This window comes from Anneissia japonica, unplaced genomic scaffold, assembly GCF_011630105.1.
Source record: "Anneissia japonica isolate Jap-2015-1 unplaced genomic scaffold, ASM1163010v1 scaffold1104_len307771_cov217, whole genome shotgun sequence".
Taxonomy (NCBI): domain Eukaryota; kingdom Metazoa; phylum Echinodermata; class Crinoidea; order Comatulida; family Comatulidae; genus Anneissia; species Anneissia japonica.
The window spans coordinates 107845-135243 of NW_022755771.1; the positions used below are offsets into that span (position 1 = coordinate 107845).

A 27399-nucleotide genomic window follows, 5' to 3' on the forward strand; every position below is an offset into this window, starting at 1 on the left:
TAATCAAATTATTGTATCATAATTGTGTCATGAGATAATAATGTGATAATATTGTAATAATGGTTAAATCTCGGCCTCAATCAGCCACCTTGCATTGCCACACTTAAAACCATCATGAACTTTGTCAGGACCATCACCCTTGTCATCATCATTATCGTCGTCACCACCATCATCATCGTTTTCATCATCACTATCATCCTCATCATTATCACCACCATTATTTCATCATCGTCATCTTCACCAAACATAAATATTTCCTCCAAATTCTCATTATTTTCAGCTAAGAGTGTTACATATTCATTGCATTAATATCAAGAACCAAACTTTATTTTCCAATCAAAGAATATTGAGCAGACTAGTTTTATTGTACAAACATTCAAAAAACATCAATTAAAAAAAAATAATTAAATGAAAATATGAGGCAGCTTCATGATATTTGATATACTGTATTTCTATTTTCAGTACAAAAAAAGAAGAAGACTATGATGAGAGAGTAAAACATGCTAAGAGTTTGATGGATCAAATTCTTGTTGAACAGACTCAATTGAAGACAGTAACTGATAAACCACCAGAAGTTAGAGTTAAGAAAGTGCCACCTAAGCCATTTGCTAAGCCTACTAGAGCAGCCTCTCAATCTAAGCAACTGAGTAAAAGAACTGAAAGACTCAAAAATGTCAGACCTGAGATTTATGAGGATGATAGACGAAACTCAAGAATTGATCCTGAATATTATTTGAAACTTCGAGAGAGTTTTGAACGAGGTGTTCCTCTTCGAAGTTCAAGCACAAACGAGGGTATTACAAAGAGGAAGTCATCGTTACAGATGATATTGGAGAAGAAAAGGCTAGAGGAGCTTGGGAAATTGAGTGATTTGAGTAGTTCTGGTGATGACTTGGATCTTAGTTTTGAAAATGATAAAGAAAGTCAAGTTCACACACCGTCTGCTGATGATGCTCCAGTAATGTATAAACCAAAGCCATTTACTGCACTGGTCAAAGTTCAGAGGCCAGCAGTCACCAGAAAGGGTCATGATGTGCCAAGAACTGCCAAGACATATACAGAGATGTTACAGGATCTGAAAAAAGAAAATATTAATCCATCAAATAAGAATCAGAGTATAAGAAGTCAACAACGATTATATGGTGAGAACTGGTTGCTTTAACTTATCTTATATACATCATAATTACATCAAGTAAAGAAAAATAAAGTTATGATGTATATCTTATATACATCATAATTTTATTTTACTTTACTTGATGTAATAATGAAAATAGTAATGATAATGTACATATTGTTGTGTCTTAGTATCCGTTAATGAGGATGCTAATTGTATATTTAATTTGGCTTGGTCCTAGGCACCTGTGTGCAGCCACCGATAAAATTGTTTCTTATTCTGCTTATACGTCTCATGTGAGGGTTATTTAAAGGATTGAGCTATCAGACTTGAACCTGGGTCTACAGAAAAAGAAGCATGAACAGTACCTCTCATCCAACCACCCAATTGTGTTTTAAACTAAAATTGTTATTTGAGACAGCTGTTAAATTGAAGTGTAGTAACATTTTATCCTGCTGTAAACCACAAAATTGGTAAAGTGCAAATTCAAAATTTATCAAAGCATGGTGCAGTCTGCTGAATGGCGGTTGCAGTCTGAACGGATTGTCATCAAAAATGGTAAATTGCGCACATATTGTGGCACGTTCTCTGTAGAATTTTTTATTCTTATTCTGCGTGTACCTTCATCATATTCACAGCTTCTACCTGGCTAGCTCTATTGTTTACTATACTCAAAACTTTGCAAGTTTCAGGAGTGCAAAGTAATCCTATTTTGTAATGTTTATTTTTTATTTACCTTCCATTCATTTGTTAAGTGAGTGTAATTTACAGTTCTTCATAATTGAAATAATACTCAACAGACATCATCAACTTGCCTTCTGCAGGTACGAAAAGACTGCCAGGGTCTTCAAAGCTGAGAGGGCAGCAGTCACCAAGACATTCTAAACCATACACACAAAGGTTGCAAGAAATGAAGAAAATGTCAAATAGACCCGCAGGCATGCGATCACGTACACCAATCAAACCACCGGCCTCAGGTTAATGTCGTTTCAGCATTCGCCACCAATAACTATTCCTAATGATTATATTAAAGTTTATTTTTAAATATGTGCTATGAAAATTATCATTTTTTCATTAAACTTTGATGTTACTATTACTGATAATGCTTCTGCTTATTAGCAGTGATGATGATGATAATAATAAGATTTATAAATCGATGTAATGTAATGTTTGATTGATATAGTGCTTTATATCAAATTCTCAAGGCCTTGAAGTATGGACTAGCTTGTACAGCAACTTATTTCTTCCCTAAAGGTTTCTTGTGTTTGATTTACCCTGAAAACTGGTACTAGTTACTCTTGTCTGTCCACAAATGGGCTGTACGAAACCAGTACGCCAGGGCTACTCTCTTTACTTCTTGAATTATGTACTGGGTTCATCAAAGTGCAAAATTGTGTACACTTATCCTACGGTTTATACTCCTTAACCGAAATCGTGTTCAACAACTAGAGCCATAGGCAAGCATGCAGTTGCTACTATTGTTAGTGCTTCTGATTATTAACAATGATGATGATAACAATAAGATTTATAAATTGATATACTGTAGGTCAGGTTCACAGGAGAGAATTAGTGTCCAGATCTGGACTATCTACTATCAGAACCACAGGCAAAAATGCAGTTGGCACCTGCACCGATATTACGGCTGTACGCTGTGGCACTCCTGCATTAACCGCTTCGCAATTCGATATAATGTACAGTGTATATGTAGTGTGTGAGAAATGTCTATATGCCTAGGCATTCATTTTCTAGTCAGTTATTAATGTTAGCTTATATTTCTATATTCCACATTGTCAGGTTTAACAGAAACAGTTACACTTGGAGAAACTAGAAGACAACAGGTTGAAAGGCGAGGTCTGAAGGCAGAAGGTAAACCAAGAGTATCGACACCTTACACAGAAAGACTATTACAGCTGTCAGGTACATACACTGCAAGTGAAGCTGTAGTGAGCCCTCAACCTAAGTTGGGCTTACCTTACAGGCCTAAAGAGAAGTTATGCTCTACATATGTCAACCGATTGAAACAAGCAAGTGAAGGAGCTACTAAAATTCCATATCAGGCAGTCTATGGTACGTTGCTAAACATGATTGTGAAACCGTTTTCATTAGGAAATGCATCCAAGTTTTTTGTATATTTTTTTTTAAGATGAACTGACCTCACATGATGACCAATGCCTGCCCAACCTCACATGACGAACTGTGCTGGCCCTGATGTTACCCTTGCATGACCACCAGTGGTTGCCCTAACATTACCCTGCACGACCACCCCTTGCCTCATTCTCTGACATGATGACCCATGTTTATTTGTTGCTAGGAGAAGCTCACTTTTGTGATGCAATTAGCAGACCTTAAGATATATATAAAACAAAAAATTGTTTAATAAAAAATTATCTGTAATGATATCGTGTGTTCTTGTGTATTGAGAATAGGAAAACAAATTGTTTGTATAAGTTGAATCTTGAATGATAATTCACTATTCAGGTGTTTGGGTATAAAAAGAAAAGACAAAGATAACTGATCTTATTTGTTATTATATTATTATTATTACACAGATTCTCATGAACATAAATCTTTTAAATTTATGTTAGCTTACCTCCAATATTTAATTACAGAACCTGTTCCAAGAGGAACATACCAGGCTTACAAAGCACCCCCTCTACGAACTCCATCTCCACGACACCACCCATACCGAGAAAGAAGGTCATATGACTTGGAGGACCAATCAGTGAGTGAGGCTAGTCCTTGGAGTTTATCAGACAGCGTAAAGAGAATCCTTGGAGAAGATGATAGCATGGCTGGGGTATGTATAGTGATAATAATAATGATGGTATACTGTGTGATAATATGCTCTGGTATATAAAGATGCACATTTTATATTGATATTTTATAATGTATTTTTATTGTTAAACTTCAATTTGTATTTTATTGTAATAAAGTGTTTTCATATCATATTTGAAAATAATTTCCAAGAGCTTTGTATTTATAGAAAAAGTATAATAGAGTAAGTTTCTATGTTGGAGTAGATCTGCTTATTGACTGAGCAACTATTTTAATCCTGGTTTCCATAAATCAATACAGTGACACTACAGCATTTTCACTGTAATCATTAAACTGCAAAGCAATGTAATTTTTCAAAGCACAATTTTAGATATCACAATTTAGAATTGTGCAGTAGGCACTCAGGCGTATCGACGGCCAGAGTAGCATTGCCTAGTAACAAAGAGGTGTCATGTAGTGTGACATAAGCGACAACTTTACTTCGATTATCACACAAATTCAGATCTAAAAATTTATATGCTATATGTTATACACAAACACAATTATTAGAATAAAAATATCATGTATGAAAGAAATATACATATCAAAAGAAGATAATCTAACAAATTCTTAAATAAGCATAATCATAATGTTCCTTTTATTTCCCTTCAGATTTCAGCCAGTTTGTACCCATCTGATGATGAACTAGGTGATGTAAACCTGGATGACCAGTACAGTGAGTACACTTTGTCTGTCAACATCAAGGAACTAGAGGAAATAGCTTCTGTGGGTAGTGGTAGTATCCTCAGTTTTGAATGGGATGCCATCGACAAAATGGTTGCCGGTGTCAAGTGATTCCAGCCATGTCAACATCAAAGAGCTAGAAGGTTTTTGTTAGTAGTGGTAGCATTCTAAGTAACATCGACTGGGATGCCATCGACAAAATGTTGCGGATATCATGTGATTCCAGCCATGTCTATATTAAAAGAGCTATAGGGCTTCAGTGAGTAGTGGTGGCATTCTAAGTAACATTGACTGGGATGCTTTCGGCAAAATGTTTGCAGGTGTCAATGATTACTGCCATGCCAACAGCAACAAGCTGGAAGATATAGCATCTATTCATAGCATCTTCAGCAACATTGATTGTGATGCCATCGAAAAATTGGCTGCAGATGTCAAGTGATTTTGGCCGTGTCAACATCAACAGCTAGAAGAGATAGCTTCCTTGTGTATCATCTTCAGTAACATAGACTGGGATGCCATTGACAAATTTTTTACAGATATCAAATGGTTTAAGCCATGTCAATATAAAGGACCTGGATAGAAATAGCTTCTTGGAGTAGCATCCTCAGTAACATCAACTGGGATGCCATCGACAATTTGGTTGAAGATGTCAAGTGATTCTAGTCAAGATCAAGAATTTGGAAGAGATTCCAGCCACATCAAAGATAACCATTGATATATCTATGCAAGTAAAGATGAAAATATTCAATAGGTACACAGTAATAATAATAATTAATATTGTTTTGAATAGGGGGAGGTGAGTAACTATAGAAGACATATGGTGTTGCGAGTGTTGGCGTGTTGCAAGTGTTTCCTTATCCATTGTGGGGTTAAGGGGGTTATTCACACTGGAAGATCTGGAGTTTTAGCCTCTTGGGTATTACAAATGGTTAGTGGAGTGGAGCTGAATAGCTTGGTGGTTTAAGATGCTTGCCTTCCAATTTGATGGTCCTTGGTTGAAATCCTGCTCTGTTGATCGAGTGAAGTTGAATAGTTCGGTCGTTAAGATGATTGCCTTCCAATTTGATGGTCCTTGGTTGAAATCCTGCTCTGTTGATTGAGTAGAGTTCAATAGTTTGGTGATTAAGATGCTTGCCTTCCAATCTCAGAGTCAGGGGTGACCATTGTCACCAAGTTTCTTTCTCACAACTAAAACAGCTGGATGGTGTACATTCAGGGGAGCAATTGCCCCTTTCACCCCCTTATGGATCCGCCACTGGTTCAAATTTCCAACCCCAAAAAAACAGTAATGTGGCTACAATAATGTCCCTTGTTTGCCAGTCATTTTGTGGCTGTTGGCTCAGATTGGTAGACAGTTGGTTGGAGTGTGGATGCAAACCATTTGCACCAACTATTGATAATTAAGGCTTCTTTTTATACTTTAATATGGAACAAATTATTCCAAAGCAAATGAATTTAATTATGCATAACACTGTATGCATATAATATTATGATAATTTATGCATATTTGTTAATCGGATGTTTTCATATTCATCATTTAATAGAATTTACATGTTTTAATTAAATATTTCTAATTTATAAACATTCCAAGTTACCAATATTGGAAAAATGATGGTTACCTTATAAAGATACTGTAATAATACCAAAGATAATAAATAGAAGAAGATAGAGCAGCTTCCCAATATAGTGGAACATCCGTTCGAAATGCATTGTGGGTACACGGAGAACAATTTCACCCCGTTTGCGCGGTTTCGCTAAATATTGATAATAAAGGCACCGCTCGGGTTCGTTTGTTTCCTGTATTTTCTCCACAAGTCAAATGGTCAAATTTTACCCCACTCGCAAGAGGGCGGATGTTCCATCAATTTTAATACAAATACGTGGAACAGCTCATTCTTCTGCTATTAAGTTCTTTGATAATACTATATATACTGTATAATACTGGTCATCAGAAAGTGGTGTATAGGATGATTCCAAAATAATATGTTTTAGATTGTTAGGCTCTGCTTATTAATTCGTTGTGTAATGTATTTACTTTGAAAGTTTAACACTTTAAAATGCTTTTTGAAGATCAGTTGGTTGGTTATTATTTACCACATTTTCTGTTGCCTTATCTACTATTTTTTACCTTTTATGTCTATTACCACTACATCCTTTCATCTTAAATTTTGAATGTCATTAGTTAACTATACTAACTTTCAAAGGAAAACGTAAATAATTATATGATTCTTTCTACTTGAATATTATTGTTAAATAACTGAAACAAATTTGTTTAGTAATTTCACATAAACAATTGGTGCTAATTATATAATGCTTTATTGTACAAATGTAATGCTTGATTAAATTTTTATTTGTAATTATACTGCAAACAAAAGTTATGTATATAAACAAAATATTTTGAATTTGTATATTTGTAATGTACAATATGTCAATTGCTGCAATAAATATATATATATATATATATCAATTTTTCTCAACTTGGTAGTTTTATAGCAAACTTTGTACTGTTTTTCAGTTGTAACTAATGGCCAGACATGGGTAATAACACCCCAAGTGCTTTTGATTGGATTGGTTTTATTCAATTGGCTTATTCGACTATTTCGTTGAGTACGAATTTTCGTTGCATATTATTTTTATTCAACTGGTTTGTAAAATAATAATAAAAATTGTCGAGGTATATAGCGCATATTGTAGGGACCTCTATGCGCTTACATTATTACCCCCGGATCACTGGATGAAGCACATATGGAACACAAACTCAAGTCCCATGGGGGAATTCCATAATGTTGAGGCTGTAAAATAACTTCGTTGACAACGAAAATTAATGTAACCAGAATGCGTTAATCAGCGTTAAGTTATGCACGTGACCAAAAAAATACGGCCGATTGGTCAGTTTAGCAACAACATTTGTGTTAATATAATTTAGATTAAATTTCAGAAAATAAAAATTATAATATTTACCCACATTGAAGTCAAAGAATAATTGTAGGCTAACAGAATTCAAAAACTGGCTGAAAACATTTTTTTACGAAAAACCCATACTGCCACAATCCGAAGCAGCCTTGATTATATGCAGCGTGTATCGCGGTACCTATGCAGCCATTTTGTTTTGTCAAAAATTTTCCTGTTGCTATTCAACAGGTCGTCTTCTTTAAGTAGGATTTTACCACTGCGCAGGTGGGCGTGGTTTAACGAAGAACTACTAGTCGAATACGGCCAACGTGAACGCCAAGGATAACCCACTAAAGTCTTATTTCCAGTGTGGTCCATCAGTGATTGGGCCGTAGGCCTACACTGGGAGACCCTATCTTTTATCCAATGAGAGCACATGTTTTTCATGGGCAAAAACGGTGTGCTATTGTAACTTGCACTTCAGCCCTGCAGCTGCGAATACTGGAAACATGTGTAGTGTGCTACTGTTTGTAACATTTGTGGTAACATAAATTGTAACGTCAATAATAATAATAATATTACAAACACTAATAATATATTTTCATAATACCTATATGATGTTAATGATGCAATTTGTTTAGTTCTTCCACGGTGATCTATAGCCAGCTCACTCCCCCCATTCAATAAACTTATACTGCACAAACACCATATGAAAGTAATTGTTATTTATTATTATAAACCATACCATCCATAATTCAGGGTCTCATGACTTTTGATACAAAAAATATTCCTGAGATTATCGCTGATTCGGGGAGGTGATAGAGACGATATTGTTGTGGCCAGAGCGATAACAATTCTCACTGCCTCAAACGTCCAGGAAAATTGTTATCGCAGACTCAAACGGATGATTCGCTAGATTTCAACTGTCCAGTCCAGGCCCGTAACTAGGATTTTTTGAGGGGGTTCAAATTTTGAAAAAAGTGGAGCCTTTTAAAGATGTTAACGACCAACCAATTGTGCTGACCACGTAAATAAGAGTTCCATCTTGAAACTTGTAATAAAAGTTGCTATTGTCTATAAAGATTATTTGAACAGGATTGTTTTTTTTTTTTTTTTTTTTAAGTTTAAGCAATCTTCTTTCGAGTTTTTTTTTTTGCCAATCCAAGCGGAGCCAGCTAGCAAACGGCAGGGTTCGTCCGAACCCCCCCCCCCCCTGGTTACGGGCCTGCAGTCTTCTACCATTGTACAGTGTATCGTAAAATACTGGAACTGCTATCATTTAAATGATTAAATTTAAAAACAATGTATTTATCAAAGATTTTTGGATTAACTGCCAAATAAGATACAGTGTGTTGTTTTTTCTTCTTTTTCAGACTCGTTAAGATGATAAAAAGCTATGAGGTATTCACAAATATGCATATATTAAGTAGTCTTGAATTGTATAATCTCTCAGATATTCGACACGTACAACAGAAACGATGCAATGAGGATGATGATGATGATGATGATGAATGTGACGTCTTCACGATCAGTGATGGACCTATAGCCATATAATTGTTGTGTTGTCCATAATCACAATGAACACTTTGAAATCTGGTACAGTATGTAAAGGTTCTAGTGATTTAACCGTACTCAGCTAGTTATATATTATAGACTTATAATCTAAATACTGTACACCAGTAAATAGGCCTATACATCCCAGCGACAAAGGCAGGGTGGACCCCAACATCGCATCAACAAAAACACAATAAATATAACAATAACCAGGGAGTTGTTATAGTAACAACTCCCTGCAATAACCTATTACAAATTTGACTTTAAATGGCTTTTTATTTTTGTTTTAAATCGAGACTTCTTGATATTTCCCAATGAGAGTGACGTTTCTAAAGATAGGATTATAGTGAAAAAAAAGGAATGGTGTTTTGGCAGCCATGTTGGTTCCAGGTGTTTTTTTTTTCTTTTCTTTTTTTTTTTCTTTTTTTCTTTTTTTTTTTTTGTTTGTTTTTGGGTGCTGTATAATCCTTTTCCAAAACTCAATCGATTAAAAAAAAAAGAGAGATTATTAAAAAAAGGTGCGTTTTGAGTAGTGACTTCAAACTGTCAAGTGAAGGTAATTGTCAACTTGTCGAAGATTGTCACCTACAGTAGGATAGTGATATATTCGCTCTTGACAATCCTTGGCACATGTATTGTGTGCCTAAAGAAATATTAATAATTTAAAAAAAAATTCTGCTAAGTAATAACAATGATAAACAGCCCAAAAATAAGAAATGAAAAATATTGGATTTCGAAATCATCGTTTGTTTTAATAAATGCATTACACTGTAACGTATAAATTTTTCATGGTAGAAATTCGTCAGTAGGTATATTAGTACTGGGCAGACTAAAAGGTAATTACGGATATTCTCATCTTAATTCCACTGGGTACGCACTTTTCAAACCAACTTGATATTTTAAAACTTATTGGTAGGGTAGGCCCCTATTTGATTTAAGTTTGTATTTTCAATATAGCCACCTCAAGGTCAGCGTATCAGAAAGTTAATGTTCTAATCCAAGATGAGGCTTAAAAAGTGACAACCTGAGGGATGATTTTGAACATCATCTCACCTTTCGTTTGTCTTAATGTCATCTGAGTTTTCTTTTAATAAATATTCTCGTTATAGTGTATTGAGATAATCATCAGACTCGTTTTACGAATACGAAACAACTTTATACGAATACGAAAATGTTTATTGCAATCATCACTGATAAAATATGATTGAGGTTTAACATAAAAAATGAATTATATTAATTTAACATAAACAAACATCATTTAAACAATATAAAAGTGTATACCTCTGGAAATTCATAAAATTCACAATTGTGTTCAATGGGGAGAAGAGTGAATTTGGGCCAACGGTGTGTGCTTATCAATTACCCTGCTAAGAAGGGCCTCTTATTTAAAGGGCAAAAGTTATTTTGATTGGAGACCATATCCAATGGCGGAGACGTTTGAAATAGAGGAAGGCCAGAGAGGGACTTTCAAAGATATAGGGTCTATACTACCGCGGTGGTTGGGGCTGGGTTACGAAAATGTATAATTATGGCACCTCTAGGTGGCCGGAAATGGTACTCTTATACTCAAAATTTCAGTAGAATTTTTTTTTTTTTTATCGTTTTCTCAATTTTTTCTTTCAATTTGAACAATTTAGGGTTGGGGGGTGGGGGCGGTAGGCCCTTTGAATCCGCCACTGATATCCATCCGAGCTCCACATAGACAATATACTTTTATTTCTCGGACTCCTTTCGGGAGAGAACAGTTAATCTCATTCTTAATAACACAAAGAATAAAACGGTGAAAAGAACACACTAAAATCTAATAAAGTAGTATCTCTTGGTGCAAAAATTATAAAAGCTTAACTAAAATTAATTATTTTAGAAGCAAAATCGGCGAGATTTAACTTCTCTTTGTTGCTATTGGTGTTGAATGTGTAGTACATTTTCAAGATATTGGGTCTGGACGTAGTAGTACCTTTTTATGAATCGCTTCCGATCTAGATTTAACAGGGGAGCTACAGATAAATGCGGCGGCACAAGGTACGTGTGTTCGGGTGCTTTACGTCTTTAAAGATATTTTTTAAGGTAGGTCTACCCTTGATCATACAGAAGAATGTGGGAAAGGCAAATCGCAGTAGGCCTATTGGAACTCCGTTAAAATTGTCAGTTACTAATAATTGATTTTTATGAATGAAATTAATCTGTAGCCTTTTTGAATAACATTTCAATATCATTATTATTACCTTTATTTATTTCTGCTTATTTCCTCCAACAGCGAAGAATCGCCACAAAATGTAAACAAATCCGTATCGAATATTAAAATACAATTTAAAAAAAACGGAGGGCATGCAAACAAGGTAAGAAAAGAACATCCAGAAGAAACAGCATTTTAACAAAAATGAAAATAATTAATGATAATTAAATATTATTATTATTATTAATGATGATTAATTTATTCCTATTTGCCTACTAATGGTGACATAGGACTCCTACACCAACAACCTTGTCGGACCCAATTTTAGAAACCGAAAATTCAAGAGAGTCATTAGTATTTGTAATCATTATGATTATCATTATGATGATTATGATTTATATTATTATTGATATTGAATTGCCATTCATTGGTAATTGTTGAATTGTTTGTTTATCATCCATATTAGTCTACTCAATATACGCATGCGCAAGTACTTCCTATTAACATGGCGGCGCCCATGTTACGAATTCGGTCCTCTCGGAGAGGAAGAGGTTGGTATAATTATGTATTCATATATTTCTGTATATTTTGAAAAGATGATTTGTGTGTAATTGTTCAAGAAACTTAACATCCTATTTCTGTCTGACAGGTCGTCACGATAGTGGAGATACAGAGGTGCAATTAGATCTAAGAAAAGGTAAGACTGGAGTCAAGCTTAGGGCCAAGGCTAGGCTAGAAGAGGTACACCGTACGGTAAACTCAAATCAAAAGAGAAGAAATCCAATTGGGACAGCCCTTACTCAGCCTAGAGGTCCTGGGCTTGGTAGGAAGTAGAGAGTAGGCAAACTAGTCTAGGGCCTATATATAGCTACAGGCTCACTTGTAATATCAATGCTATGACTAAGCTTTGACTTTGGTAGGTTGCTCCGCAACACTTCAAACTTGAAGTCAAACACGAAGCCCTAGGCCCTCAGTCTAAGTTTGTTTAGGCCTACATTAAAACAATTTTGGTAATCTTTTTACTACCTAGGGTCCTACAGTACTACTGAATTTTAGTAGGCCTAATTTTAATATTTATTTGATTAAGGCTTTTTTTTATCAATAATTTTATTACCTTATTTACTGTACTTGTGATTTTAACTTTTTCAATGTACTTTAACAAAGTATGTATCCTCTGTTTTAGATGAAGCTTTTTATCATATTTGTAAATTGTAATTAGGTTTCTTTTCAATTTTATTAATATGCAACGTGTTAATTTTTAAACTGTAATTTTGTATCACAAAATAGGACCATTTGTATTAAAACAGTACACCTCCTGATTGATATCCTGCAACTGTATAAATAACTGTGTGGTCTATAGTAAGCGATCTTAACGCTTAGTCGGCTACAATTGTGACACAGGTACTCGCTATATCCACAGCTTATTTTTTAAGCTTTCTAGGAGGAAGCTATAATTTTTCTTATTAATCAATGAATGTGGCTTTCTTTTATTACTTTATTTTTCTGTTTACATCTAGATTTTGCCCTTCTAAAAAGTATAAAGCCACATCCAACTATATGACCCACATATTTTAAAGTGTCTGAGGTGTTGTAGCATTGGTCTCGGTCATGATAAAAGAAGGTTAAGGTTGGCAACAGCTAGGGACAATCAACATTACCGTGAAAGCTTACGATACTGTATTCCTAGCCACTGTCTATTTCAAATTAATAATAACTAGTCTTTGCTTTAAAAAAAAAAAAGGCTGTACTGTAGAAACTTTATTTTTGTCAGTAATTTCACAAATTTATGAGATTTTTTGTATGTGTATAACCTACAACAAGTACACACATCAGCAATCAAAAATCACACTTGCGTGATCACACGTGGGTGACTGTTTGTTTCCAATACTTGGGCGCGGTCTTAGTTAAAGATTTTATTTATTTATTATTTATTATTTATTACTATTATTTATTTATTTATTATTTATTTATTTTTACTTATAGCATTGGTCTTACAATCTTAGTGTGACTATCATTTATTTTGTGTTTCTAATTAGTGACCAAACCTTGAGAACACCAGAAATTTCTAGGCCCTGGAAGTGGTCTTGAATTAGCATGTGAACTGTGCCAAAAGTTTGTTAATCATAATAATATTATTTATTGAAATCTATGGTGTTTTTTCTAGCCCAGCTCATAAATTGTCCCACACAAAATGTTTTTAAAGGATAAAAACCAAATAGGTTTAAATGTATAGAACAAAGGCATCTTGGTGGATTGTGGCCTGGAATTTAACTGCAGTATACAGTAGTTAGGAATATCATAGTAACAAATATTGACAATGAATATAAATGCATGATAAAAGAGATAGTAGGTACCCTGCCCAGAGCAAAGGTCACACCATCAAGTTATTGGTGTTGGTGGATCAACAGCCTGATTACTGAATCTATGTAGCCGTTGCTAACATCATCTCAACATGTTAACTTAATCATGAGGGTATTATTGTAATCTCTATGGTTTACCACAATAGAAAATGGCAGAAACACTTTGAAAGTTAGCTGAGATTATTGTAGAAAACTTACATCAGCTGGTTTATTATAATTTAGCCACCTTGAACCAAAGGAAAAAACACTGCTGGGACCTGTATTTCCTATGAAAATTCTCTGCAGTTGCAGTCAAAGCCTGTTTGCTGTTTTCAGACGTCGCTGACTCTGATGCTTATTCAATTGTCTTTTGCCTTGAAACTTATTTTGGATTCTGCAAACAGATGATGCCTACACATGTACAGAAGATACTGTTTTGCACTAAATATTCTGAGGATTTTTTTAAATACACACAGAGCTAAGCCATTTGTTGTTCATTTTTTCCATAATATTTTGAAAACTATTTGTTAAGGATTTAGTACTGTTTTTCTTATTTCCTAGCCTTCATGGAACACAACAGGATGGATTATTGTTCTAATCCTAGATGGAACTTTTAGATTTAGAATTATTGATCTTGTTGTTAGTATGCATTTGGATGTCAGAGTACTGAATAATTGATACAGTCGATAGTTACTAAACAAAATGGTTGTGTTCAGAAAAGACGTAAATTTCACTGAAAGAAAAACAGTTGAACTTGAAAATTCTAATGTGGCTGGCCAAACAGAGGTAGACCTGTCTCTTATACACATCTAGATGTGTATAAGAGACAGATAGGACCATTTGTATTAAAACAGTACACCTCCTGATTGATATCCTGCAACTGTATAAATAACTGTGTGGTCTATAGTAAGCGATCTTAACGCTTAGTCGGCTACAATTGTGACACAGGTACTCGCTATCCACAGCTTATTTTTTTAAGCTTTCTAGGAGGAAGCTATAATTTTTCTTATTAATCAATGAATGTGGCTTTCTTTTATTACTTTATTTTTCTGTTTACATCTAGATTTTGCCCTTCTAAAAAGTATAAAGCCACATCCAACTATATGACCCACATATTTTAAAGTGTCTGAGGTGTTGTAGCATTGGTCTCGGTCATGGTTAAGGTTGGCAACAGCTAGGGACAATCAACATTACCGTGAAAGCTTATGATACTGTATTCCTAGCCACTGTCTATTTCAAATTAATAATAACTAGTCTTTGCTTTAAAAAAAAAAAAGGCTGTGAACAGTATAAAAGACTTTGAAGACATTTTAAAGCTATCATCTAGTTCTCAAGAAGTATGTCTACTCTACTAAGTCCTATATAGTATAGTATAGTGTAGCATTATCTATTATCTATTGATGACATGTTGTTTGTCTGGTTGAGGGTATTGTTCTTTCATTTCTAGGTCACTTTTAAACAGCCTCGTAGCCAGATAACAAACAGCTAAATTCTTGTCAAATGTTCCATATGTTGTAATTAAGTTAATTGAAGCATATGTATCTTGTTAGGCTGTCAAAACTGTGTCAAATTCTCTTGTATAAACAAGCCCCGTGCTTTCAAGTAGACACATCTTAATTTATGGAAATTATTAATTTCCTTCACATATCCCAATACTCGATTGTTTGTTATGTTGACATAGGTAGAGATTTCCACATGTGGATTGCATAGCTAGGATAGCTATAGTGTACAGTGCATTCAAATGGACAGTGAGTTTATCAATGGTATATTTAGCACAAGGGCCTTAGCCATGATTGCCATTGAGGTGGAGGGGGGGAGGGAGGTGCATGGATTTGCAAAAATGTACCAACTGGTTTATGGAGGTCGGCGAAAAACCCCTGACGGAGTCAAGGGGAAGAGCTAAAATAAAGATTTAAGATTCAGTTTTAAGAAAATAACAAATTTTATATTCAGTACATTTTCAACTGTATTCAAATTGATATGGGCCATACAGGTATGTGTTCTGGCCCGTTTTCACCCTGCCTTTTGGCTTCCAGGCCATTCAGCTTTTTCCCACACTAGGGATGGCAACAGGCGCTGTGGCCGGTTGGCAATGGGCTGGGTGGCAACGGGCCGGGTGTCAAAGTACTGGGTGGCAACGGGTAGGGTGGCAAAGGCCTGGTAACGGGCCAGGTGGCAACAGGCCTCGACTCCCTGAGCACACATAAATAAGGTGTGCTCATGCAGTTGTATTCTTGGCAGGCTTAACAGTGCATAGCAAGGTGGCTTGCATGCATCCTGTTGATTTAATGAATGTTGACTTCCATTTACACTGAGTTGAGGATGCATTGGCTTACGTACAGACTGAGTGAGCTCATTTGTTTGTATCTGGGTCTTGAATGATTCATTAATTTATATTCAGACAGCTTCTCTATGTAGTCCATTTGATATCTAGATGTACAAAATGTAAATTAACAAGTAGAATTCAGTTTACATTTAATTCCATTCAGAGTTTAAACACACTAAATTTTCAGGGCTACTTTATTGATCTTTAAAATATACATTTTTAGAATTAAAACTAAATAAAATATACATCATTTTAGATTATTGCTGTAGCTCCAGAACTGTTTCCACAATCCATAGCAAATGTTTTGGTTGCTATTGCCAACGACGGTGAATCTGAAAGAGATCGAATGCAGCGTGCTTGTCTAGCAACGTTGTGTGAGTTAGGTAAGTTCTCACAACAAATATACTGTAGTGTGAAGATTGCAGCACAGCAATAAAGCCATATGTCCACAACAAGTACTAAATACTTGAAGCAGATTAGGGGCGGATCCAGAGGTGTCCAAAAGATGAATCGAAAGCAAGGCTGATCAAGATAATACCACCCTCAGGGTCTGTAGGCATGCCTCCGCGAAATTTGGAATTTGTGTTACCTAGATGGCTGATAATAACTTCTGATGCGTTTTGAGCGATCAATATTTTCTTTTTCTTTCTTTTTTTTTTTTTTTTTACTTTCTAAAAGGGGGGGGGGGGCCCAAGTCTTCCCCTGCATATAGATATAAGTAAACCTACAATACATGCATCTTTTAACAATTGTGATGGATTATAGCAAGTAAACATGCACAATCTCTGTAATTATACATACCGTACATACTTGTATCATGGGCTGTGTCTTCACCAATTACAGATTTAATCCCATTCCATTCTTGTCAAAAAAAAATTAATATTAAAAAACTAGGTGACATAGAAAATGAGTACATTAACCAAAAATGTGATGAAATTGATAAAATTGAAGCAGCAACTAATCAGACAAAGCTGCTACTGTACCTTTCAATACAAATAAGAATACACATAATAAAATAGTATTAACACATGATTTTATTTGTTCATGCTTAAACATTAATGTCAACATAAAACAAACTGTGTATAGCATTGTGATAAATCTATCATAGCTTAGAAAGATTAGGAGCAACTTGAACAAATAAACAACTGTATTGTGTATCCCCACAGCAATTACAAACACTGACGTATTTGCACAAGCTGGAGGTATTGCTACTCTTATACGCAACATCTTAGACTCACAGATTGACAGGATCAATGAGTCTGTAATAATGACCATCATGCACCTCCTGAACTTCCCACATACCAGGTGTCACCTTCGCTCTAGTCTGGATGTAGAGGTAAGTACAATCTGCATGTACAGTACAGTTCTGTGCCTTACCTAAAATATATACTGCATATACTTACTGCAGATAAACCTAATACAGAGCCCAATTAATTATCTACACCAAACCACAACAAATATTTCAACCCTATAAAGCTGTATCAGCCTAATTCAATTTTTAGGGTTGTAAAACTAACAGAAAATTGTTTACTGGAAAACAACTCCACTCTGTAAGCCTTAGGGAGTGGAGACTTTGTTTAAGCGTCTTCCATCCTGTAATTGGCAAGTTACTCGCTTTTGGATGCGAATGAAATAGAATAAATAAATAAAAACAATTTATAACCATGTTGGGTTCTGTAAAATATTTTTTGACACAGACTTTGCCGTGATATCATTGAGATTAATTTCCATCCACCAGCGTAAGCTCTGTGGTTTGGTGGTATGATAACAGGTTACTAGCTCCAGAGGGTTAGGTTCGACTTTAAAATCAAATGTTTACAACTTAATTGGGGACATATTAAGCACTGAGTGCAGTATTATTTTCACAGTGTAAACTCCTTTTGTAAAGTATGCTATTGTATACCATGAATATTATTTTTATCTTTCAGCAAATCTTAGCTCCTTTTACAGATTTGAACTACAAACATACAGGGGAGGTCTCTGAGCAACAGCCAAGGTATGCATGCAAATTCTACATGTAATATTTTGACAATAATTATACAGTAGATTATATTAGTTTTACATTATATCCAACTATGTTGCTTAAATAGTACCAAATTAGTGAGCTTTAGAATCAAAACAAATCGGATTTCCACGTACAGTAGTAACAATCATTGTTCTTCAGCCCCATTGTAAATATTTATGAAAATATTTTGTAGTTGTATATTAACTATTAAAAAATATATTATTGAAAGTATATTAAAAAAAATAGATAAAAAAGAAGCGAATAATATGAAGAAATGGGAATTTCATGGTATTTACAAATCAAGTATTTCATAATATTTTATTTACACAATTAGTAGGACTATACAAAATTAGAATCTATATATAATATATGTTTAAATGAATTATAATTTGATTAACTTGAAATATTTTTTCTCCCTTGTTTTTTTTTTTAGTGAGGAGAGAGAAGCTATGTTTAAATCTAGCAGATTAGCAATTATTTCAATGCTTCGCTCATGGCCTGGTAAGAAATTGTGAATAGAAGGTAATATTAATCCTGTCGTCTATCTTTCAGACTTAAATAAATGTTAATGCATTTGTTTGTCTCTTACAGGTATGATAAGACTTTGTAAACCAGATTGTGGTGGTCTCCATTCATTGCTTAATATTCTCTGTATTCCAAATGAAGAAACTAGAGTAAGTTTGTGGAAAGTTGTATGACATTAATATTGGAAAAAACTTCTTGCTGGGGCAGATATAGTATTTGTCATTACATTAAATTTGGAGACACTTCTTGATAAGGCTAATATAAAATTTTATAACATATGTAATGTGGATAAATAAAAATATTGATGCATAACATTAAGTTTGGTGTGGACTAACTCTTGATCAGGCAGATTTCTTCAGTTAATGTAGTTTTGTGTCTTTTTAATCCATTTTATTGCTTATTATTTATTCAGCATATGCTGCATATCAAATATTGAATAAAATGAAGAAAAAAAGTTTAAATACGTAAATGTTTAAAAAAAAAATTCTTATAATATGCCTTATGTTGCTAATGTTATATGGTACAACCTTACATGTATTACTAAAATGTACTGCTTCATTGTCACTTCAACATGAATCATGTCCAGTTTTCTTTGTCTGTTTAGAAACATATTATGACATTGATTTTCCATCTGTTCCATTTACCTGTCCCGGACTGGACTGATGATTTCTCTTTAGCTATTGTGTCAGCAGGTAATATACATTGCATTTGAATAACTTGTTCAGATGGCCATAAAAAAACCATGGCGGCAATAATTAGAAGACTAACAATGTGTAGCAAAGCTAAGGCGTGGGCAAAGTGTAGGCAAGAACGGTTGTGGTCATGCAAATAATTAATGGGTGCGAGAAAAGCAAATTTGAAAGTGTGGTCAGTGGAGTTAAAAAATATATGCTAACCATTTGCAAATGATACCCTACAAACCTCTATCATTGTTTGTGTTTATTCTTTTTAGATCCATCTCATTGGCAACCAACATGGTCGTTATCAGAGGGTTTTGTTGTTGAAGAAGCAAAGGTGATACTTCCTCACTTGGCATCTTCTAGGACAAACCTTGTAGAAAATCACCAAGCATTGTTGATGTCTGCTTTCATCAATGTTGGGTTACTAGAGGTACAGTAAAACATACAACATATTGTAGTATATTATTGCTCTTAAGAGAAAGCTGTAAGGCTTTTGGTTTCCATAGCGAAATTTCTTAAAATAAACCAAAACTCACTGCTATTTTGTGAATCACAGTTTTGCCCAGCTGTCAGCTTCATCAAATAGATATGGTCTGCTTGCTGTTGCCCCGGTCACAGTGAGTATTGGCTTATTTTAAGACATGTCCCTGTGGAACTTACATATTGGAAACCAGATGAAACTATTTTGCCAGTTTGGGATTTCAGTTGCACGATACAAGATTTTGGTTGGTTACACTGCTTGTGTTCTTACTCTTTTAGACAAGATGTTTTTTGAAGGTGGGGTCAATAAATGTAAAGTGCATTTGTTTTCTTTTTGAAATCATTTTACAGACCTAAAGATTGATAATTGTGAATGCCAACTTAATTAGTGTAACTGGTCAATTTGTATTATAGGGTACAAATATTTGTTATTTGGCATTTATGTACCTTTCCTTTAAGATACCATGTTTTTCGCGGTCATTGGGTCCACATGCTTAAGTGTTTATGCAATATTAATGCAATAGCAGGCAATCCCAATCCCACCAGGAACATATTACTATTCCTTGGAGGAATAGGGATTAATTTGTAATTAAATGGTCTAAAAAGCAATAAAAATGTTATAAAACTGAATAATTAATGAAAACCATGTATAAATATAATGTATAGATGCTATAATTTTATGTGTAGATTGGAAAAGAGTACAAGCAATTTAGTTAAAACCGTTTATCAGTACTGCCTTAGAGAATCAGTGCTTCATTCAAAATGGATGATAATTCTCAGGGTTTAGTGTATACAGTTCTATTTGGGTTTTTTTTGTTTTTTTTGCATTTTTTATGTTCTTTTTGTTTTGTATTTCAAATTTTGTATGGCTTTTGATTGCTGAAATAAAGATTTGAAAAAAAATAAACAAAACATTTGATATCTCTTTTCAGAGTCTTGTAGAGGTCATCACATCTGGTAGTGATCATCTCGCCACCATGGCAACAGTGCTTTTGGGGGAATTGCTTCAAATGGTAATAATTTTATTGGAAATTTAATATTTTTAACATTAACGATATACTTCTGGCAAAAAAAAGTGGGGGGAAAACCTCATAAATTCAATCAAAAATTCAAATATCTCATGTAGAAGGATCAAATACGTTACTATTTCCAACCAAAAACAGATCATTCTGCCCTGATACTTTTGGAGGGGTCCAGTTAGTGAAGCCCCTAAAAGCTCTGACAATTTAGAGTTTTGAATGGTATATTCAGTCGATTTTGGGTCTCACAAATTATTATTCACCGCTTGCTTGTGTCGTATAAATTATTAAAATATTAAAATGAGAAACCCTGTCATATAGCTTGGATTAACATAAACAAGCATGGAGTGCTAAATTATTTTATTTTACATATACGACCCTCCAAACTATTTTAGTGACCTCAATTTGGGTTGTGGCCCATAGCTTTTTTTCATTTAGATTTTTAATTGAAAGTTATTAATTTATTTAAATATACTAATTAAGCAATTCATGTATGGAATTAAATTTTCAATTTTATTTTATTCATGGCAGTCAGTATATCTTTAAAGATAGATATAAAGTTTAAAAATATTTGGTTGTTAATATGTTATATTTCATTGTAAGCAAATAGCCAGAGTATGTTGTTGTTAACATAGTGTTTGTTTGATTGCAGTAAGAGTATGTTGTTAACATAGTGTTTGTTCCATTGTAGGCAAAAAGCTGCTTAGAGTATGTTGTTAACATAGTGTTTGTTGTTTGTTCCCTTGAAGGCAAATAGCCTGCTTACAATATGTTGTTGTTGGCATAGTCTTCGTTTTATTGTAGGCAAGAGAGTAATAATAATAATAATAATAATCTCTTTATTTATACACGGCAAAAACCAAAATTCAACATAGAAAATACAATATCAAAGAGAAATTGTAAAAATTTGTTCTTCCTTGAGTCCGTGGTTGATTAATTAACAACAGCAATAAAATTAATAATAATAATATTAATAATAAAAATAACAAAAACAACAAATCATTAAACAACAATAATTATATAAAAGTTAAAATTCATCACAATAAATATTATCAGTAATATTATTAATAATAATATCAATACTGAAAACAACAAAAACAATAACAACAATAACAGCAGAAAATTACAGATAAAAAACCCTACTCAATTTAAGATAAAACATAAGAGGACACGAGAATTCTCACAAAACAGTATAGTGTTGTTGACATAGCATTTGTTTTATTGTAGGCAAATAGCCTGCTTAGAGTATGTTGTTTTTACATAGCATTTGGTTGACAAGATACAAGATACAAGATACAAGATAGCTTTATTGTCAAATTAAAATTTGAAATTGGTTTTTCTCATGGCAACAAAAATATAAACATGACAACAATAAAACACGGATATGAAATATAGTGATATTATATAATAATAATAATAATAATAATAATAATAATAATAATAATAATAATAATAATATATAATAACAATATATAATGTGAAATGTGGCAAGACATTCTCGGGTGTTGTTATTATTGTGATACCTCAGAGACAGACCAGAAATTTATTTATCGATGGATAACATGGTAATTATAATTAAAAATGCATTGTGGAACAAAAGAAAGTCGGTAGCGTGCCGTTCTTATTCTAGGGGGTACTCTTAATCTACCCGTTAAGTTAGACCTAAAGGATAAACTTAGTGGATGCATATCATCTTGCATAACTGCCACTCTTTTCTGTTCAATACGATTATAATATTGTTCTTTAACACTAGGCAAGACGTTATCGCCATTAATGCACTTATTTGCTCTTTTGACAACACGTTCAAATTTATTTTTACTGTATTCAAACATGTTACCATAGTAACAAATTAAATTAAACATCAGAACACTCTGTATAACAGCCTTGTAGAAGAGTAGGAGAATATTTTCATTGACATTGAAATGTTTAAGTTTTCTTAAAAAGATGTCCTTAGCAGCAGCTTTCCATATTTCACCTCTGCAAAGAAAGTAAGTCTTTCTTTAAAATTGTTTAGTCTACCTGACATAAGACAATAGAATGTTATTGTGTAGAATTTAATTCTCTAGTAATATATTATGTAGTATTTGTGTATTATATTGCTCTCATTTCTACAACTGAACTCAGTACAGCTGCTCATCTAGAAAAACTGTGATTCGAGTGGCCGAGCGGTAAGGCAGGGTTCTCGGATAAGGACTTAATGGAGGTCTAGTATACACATCTGGCTAGTGTATACTTTAAAGAACCCATTGGTGGGATGATGTCAACATCAGCACATGCCACAGCGAGTTATGGGTTTAATTTACTTGTAAATACTAATATAGATATATATATTATTTATAAAGAATTATTATATGCTATGTACAAAGATAAGAAATAGCCAAAGCCACAACGTGGTACACTCTGTAAATATATCATTACCTTATTAAACCTTTTCTTTGAATTCAGCCGTGCCAATGCAGCTGTTAATCATCTAAACACTCTCCATGAAGTGAAGAAACGAGGAAACGTTGCCAGCAGCCTGTTTCTAGATCACATTCTGTCACATCAGAGGGACACGCTAGCTGACAGAAAGGTGGAAAAATCAGCTAAGGAAGATTTAAAACAATTTCTTAACAAGGTAACATCAAGAAACAGAAACATCCACAGAAACAGAAATGTCCACTAAAAGTTGATCATCCACAGACAGAGAAACATCAACTGAATGAGAAATATCCACAAAAACAGAAATGTCCCCTGAAACTTGATCATCCACAGAGAAACATCCACTGAATGAGAAATATCCACAGAAACAGAAATGTCCCCTGAAACTTGATCATCCACAGACAGAGAAACATCCACTGAATGAGAAATATCCACAGAAACAGAAATGTCCCCTGAAACTTGATCATCCATTGAATGAGAAATATCCACAGAAACAGAAATAATTGAATAATAAAGATGAATACTATTTATGTTTTAGGATTCAGAAGATGGTTTGGTTCAGTCTATTAAAAATACCAAAGTCTTGACAGATGAATACTCAAAGTGGAATTGGGACTTATTGAGCACTATATTTAAGGTACAGTATTTAAAATAGAAAGATGGTTGTGTTTATTTAATTCAATTCTTTATTCACCATCAGATTAATGTCACTTTACAAATACAACTTTTAAATGTTAAAATAGTTTAAAAGATAAAAAGAACATTCATGAAACTCTAATGAACTCGTAAAATGAAGACCTGGATGTACAGTAGTAAAATATAATAGCATAATACTATCTCTCATGCTAATTTATATGTTAAATTAAACATGTATGGATTGAAATGACATTATTTTGTAAAGATAATTTTCCTAATTAATTCCACTGGGTGTTCACTGACAGCTTGGCTTTGCCTTGGTGCTGGACCCCTGTATGTTTTGAGCACAATCTTGTTCACTATCATCAGGCAAATGCATTATTATTATTATTATTATTATTATAATTATTAATTTTTAAATTTTTATTGAAAAGGCTATTAGGTAGTTGTAACAGGATTACCATAGATATATATATATATATTGTTATTTTAATTTTTGGTTTGTATTCAGCACTGCAATCTCATTTTTGTCATTTTTGTTTCTCACTCCCAGTGGTCAAGTGTGGTTCTTAAAAAATCCGAAGATCCAAATATTGTTAAGTAAGTTTATATTGTACTTGATAATGCTTTTGTAATAAATGAAATTACAGATTCTTAATGGTAATTTGTAATTGTAGCTTAGTAGTTCAATGCAATTGTTTGGTATGTTAAGTATCATACTGATGTTAAGAATAATGGTGCTGATGGCATTGCACATAAGTCAGGCTGCAGAGGGAAGAAATATTTTGATACTGATTTTTAAGACACCAACAAAACTCGAGAATGATTATTAAGATAACAGACTTACAGAATATTTAAAAAGTGTGTCTTATTAATGACTCCAAGTTTGTTTTTTTGAACAACTCTTCAGTGTTTCGTAAATCAGTTGTAAAACATATCAAAAACTTTCTTCCCTCTGGAGCCCATCTTAAATAACAAAGAGAACTCTTAATTCATTTTTTGTGCCTCTGTTACAGATTCCTTAGAAATATTGCCTGTTTCTACAAGCCCCAAACTAACCTTTTCTGTCGGATACCTTTAGACAAATTAAAGACGAGAAGTCATGAGTTACAACGTTATACAATTGTTGGAATTCAATTTTTTGAGTTTCTTACTAGCTGTGAAGAGGTATTGTATACAGACATTTCAGATCTGATCAAAACTGCAATTTTTAGTTAATTATTCCCTTCAAATGTACTTTATACTGAGGATTTTAAAGATTGCATAATTCAATGTCAAACCATAGTGGTCATGTTCTTCTAATTGTAATTGGTTGCCTTTTGTTCATTGTCTATTAAAATAAACCTCATTATTTGTGCGTCCATGCTTTCAACAAGTTTCCAGGGCTAAGAAAGAAGGGAACACTTTTGTTTTGACCTGTCAAAAGGATTTCCTATCAAGTGGTTATTTTCTCACTAATAACTCCATGGTCTAATATTCTATTTCAGTCTATTATACTTGTATTGAGGTGGGCTTTTTTGTCTATGCCACCTTGGGGGCTAGACACTATGTTATTGAGTAGCAGTGAACCCTGTAAGATCGTGTAAATTGTAATGGAGGAATGATGGGATGAGTCATGAGCTAAAGATAAAAATGAATATAAGGCCTGCCCTCGTAAACAACACCACACATTTTCTGATAACCGAATCCCCATGTAGATACTAGTAAACATACTGCCTGTACAGTAAGGCAGTATAGGGCATAGACACCTGCTCCTGCTGGAGCCTATTTTTTACAAATGGATATGATATAATATATTTAAATGGTTGTGTGTAGGAGTATCAGCGTATTCTATCAGAACTTGTGGAGGACATTGTAGAATGTCTTGAAGAGGTGCTTGTATCTCCTGCGAACAATCTTTCTGCGCAGGCAGTATTCAGTACACACAATCTTCACACCACATTGAGCCAGGATTATTTGCTGTTTCTTGGAAAGCTTTCTAGCAGTTTAACAGGAGAGAAACTTCTTGAAAAGCATGGTGCATTCCAGTGGTATGTTTACAGTCTTGATTAATTCATTTGTCTTGAGAAATATGTGCATCTTAATAATTTAGCTTAAAAAAAATGTTATTAATTTTATGAGCATCGCAAACTTATTAGTAAAATTAATTAAATATGCTATCTTGTCTTCTAATAACGATTTATAACATTTTTATTGTGATGATTAGCTTTTTAGATTTGAGTTCGTTGTCAAATCATGACAGTTTGTTACGTTTAATCATCACATGTTTGGACTACCGAAGGGACGGATTAGCCAGAGTCATCTTAACCAAGATGCTTACATCCTCTGTACATGTAACTATTCAGACCTTATTTTTAATTATAAACAACAGCATTGACTATTTCAACATTAATATTAACATCAAACTTTAGTCTCAACAGTTTATTCCCATCTTATTCTGAGGAAAATATTATAATACAAAATACAAGATAATTTATTATTAAAGTAACATGTGATACATAGAAATTCTTTTTCCACTGGCAGTAAATATTATATTTTAAAAAGACTTAATTAAACTATACTTAAATATTTTGATGTGAGTTTGCATCAGGAAAATATCATAGGAGTGATGTTTTGCCCTACCTTATGTGTTATCATACCGGATACTCAGTACATAACCAAATATTTTACAAGTGATTCGGGTGGGAATCGATCCCACACCCTCAAGATAATTAGCCTGGCACCATAACCACTAGACTACCGAGCTTGTGCTTAGTGGCTAGTGTTGAATCCGATCCCCAAATAGCAGCGGGTACTGCAAATGCTATTTCGATGTGAGTTTGCTTCAGGAAAATATCATAGGAGTGATGTATTTGGGATGTACAAGTATTTGGAGACGTACTGAGTATTCGGTACGATAACACGTCAGGTAGGTAAAACATCACTCCTATACTTAAATAAACATCAAAATATACAGGCCAATACTGAATAGACATCAAAAAATAATTTAAACTGTATATACTAATTAATATCATAACAACAAGCAGACACATGTTTAACTATGGATTCGTCATTGATTTTTATTTTTATGTTTTGTTTTATTAGGCTGTGAAATTATACACCACAAATCACTTGCGTGTACTACTGCGTGCCAGAATCCCATACTTCCACAACTGGGGAATGGAGTTACTGGTGATGCAACTGTATGATAAGAACAAAGCAATAGCTATTGAATCAGTGGATATCATTGATGAAGCCTGTGAAGATGAGGCTAATTTACATAGTCTTATTCAAATAAGACCGACTGTGCTTCACATGGGGGATAGAGGAACCATTTTATTAACAAGGTATCTGTAGCATTTAATTATTTTAAATATTAAAGATGTATTGTCCCATAAATTATAATAATAAATAATTCAATTAGATCCAGTGTCATCTGTCTACAGTGGTACAACCAAAGGATTGGCTGTCAGTGAGAAAATAGTTGAGATAGCAAGTATGATATACAAATATAAATATTGTAACTAAATTGAGATATAGTATTAAGAAAATCACTTCAACGTACTTGCTATGAACGCATTCCCTCTGCTGCCATCTACAGGGGCGAATCCAGTAGGGGTAGGGGGCACCCCCCCCTTTTTGCCACTAAATTTTAAAATTTCAATGCATATATTGAAATTAGCGCCACTCACTTATCTATTCTGAATATGTTGTTCCCCCCCCCCCCCCCCCCCTTCAAAAAAATTTATTTCTTG

At 33.8% G+C, this 27399-nt stretch overlaps 2 protein-coding genes across 4 annotated transcripts in view; both read left to right on the forward strand.

Moving 5' to 3' along the window:
- Window positions 1–7046, forward strand: part of LOC117123743 — a 15453-nt gene extending 8407 nt beyond the window's left edge. For all 3 annotated transcript variants that reach the window (XM_033269749.1, XM_033269750.1, XM_033269751.1), the window contains exons 13-17: window positions 463–1142; window positions 1939–2091; window positions 2909–3181; window positions 3724–3911; window positions 4541–7046. In XM_033269749.1, coding sequence (XP_033125640.1) covers window positions 463–1142; window positions 1939–2091; window positions 2909–3181; window positions 3724–3911; window positions 4541–4723 — 1477 coding nt within the window. In that variant the 3' untranslated portion in view covers window positions 4724–7046. The remainder of the gene's footprint in view (window positions 1–462; window positions 1143–1938; window positions 2092–2908; window positions 3182–3723; window positions 3912–4540) is intronic.
- Window positions 7047–11739: 4693 nt separating this feature from the next.
- LOC117123736 (rapamycin-insensitive companion of mTOR-like) overlaps window positions 11740–27399 on the forward strand; it is a gene marked incomplete in the record, with an annotated part of 25934 nt that continues 10274 nt past the window's right edge. Inside the window, 18 exon segments of the mRNA XM_033269742.1 lie at window positions 11740–11785; window positions 11884–11975; window positions 16156–16282; window positions 17066–17235; window positions 17828–17895; window positions 18338–18405; window positions 18496–18578; window positions 19034–19121; window positions 19382–19539; window positions 20522–20602; window positions 22553–22596; window positions 23054–23225; window positions 23568–23666; window positions 24219–24265; window positions 24682–24832; window positions 25481–25695; window positions 25872–25998; window positions 26750–26991. Coding sequence (XP_033125633.1) covers window positions 11740–11785; window positions 11884–11975; window positions 16156–16282; window positions 17066–17235; window positions 17828–17895; window positions 18338–18405; window positions 18496–18578; window positions 19034–19121; window positions 19382–19539; window positions 20522–20602; window positions 22553–22596; window positions 23054–23225; window positions 23568–23666; window positions 24219–24265; window positions 24682–24832; window positions 25481–25695; window positions 25872–25998; window positions 26750–26991 — 2078 coding nt within the window.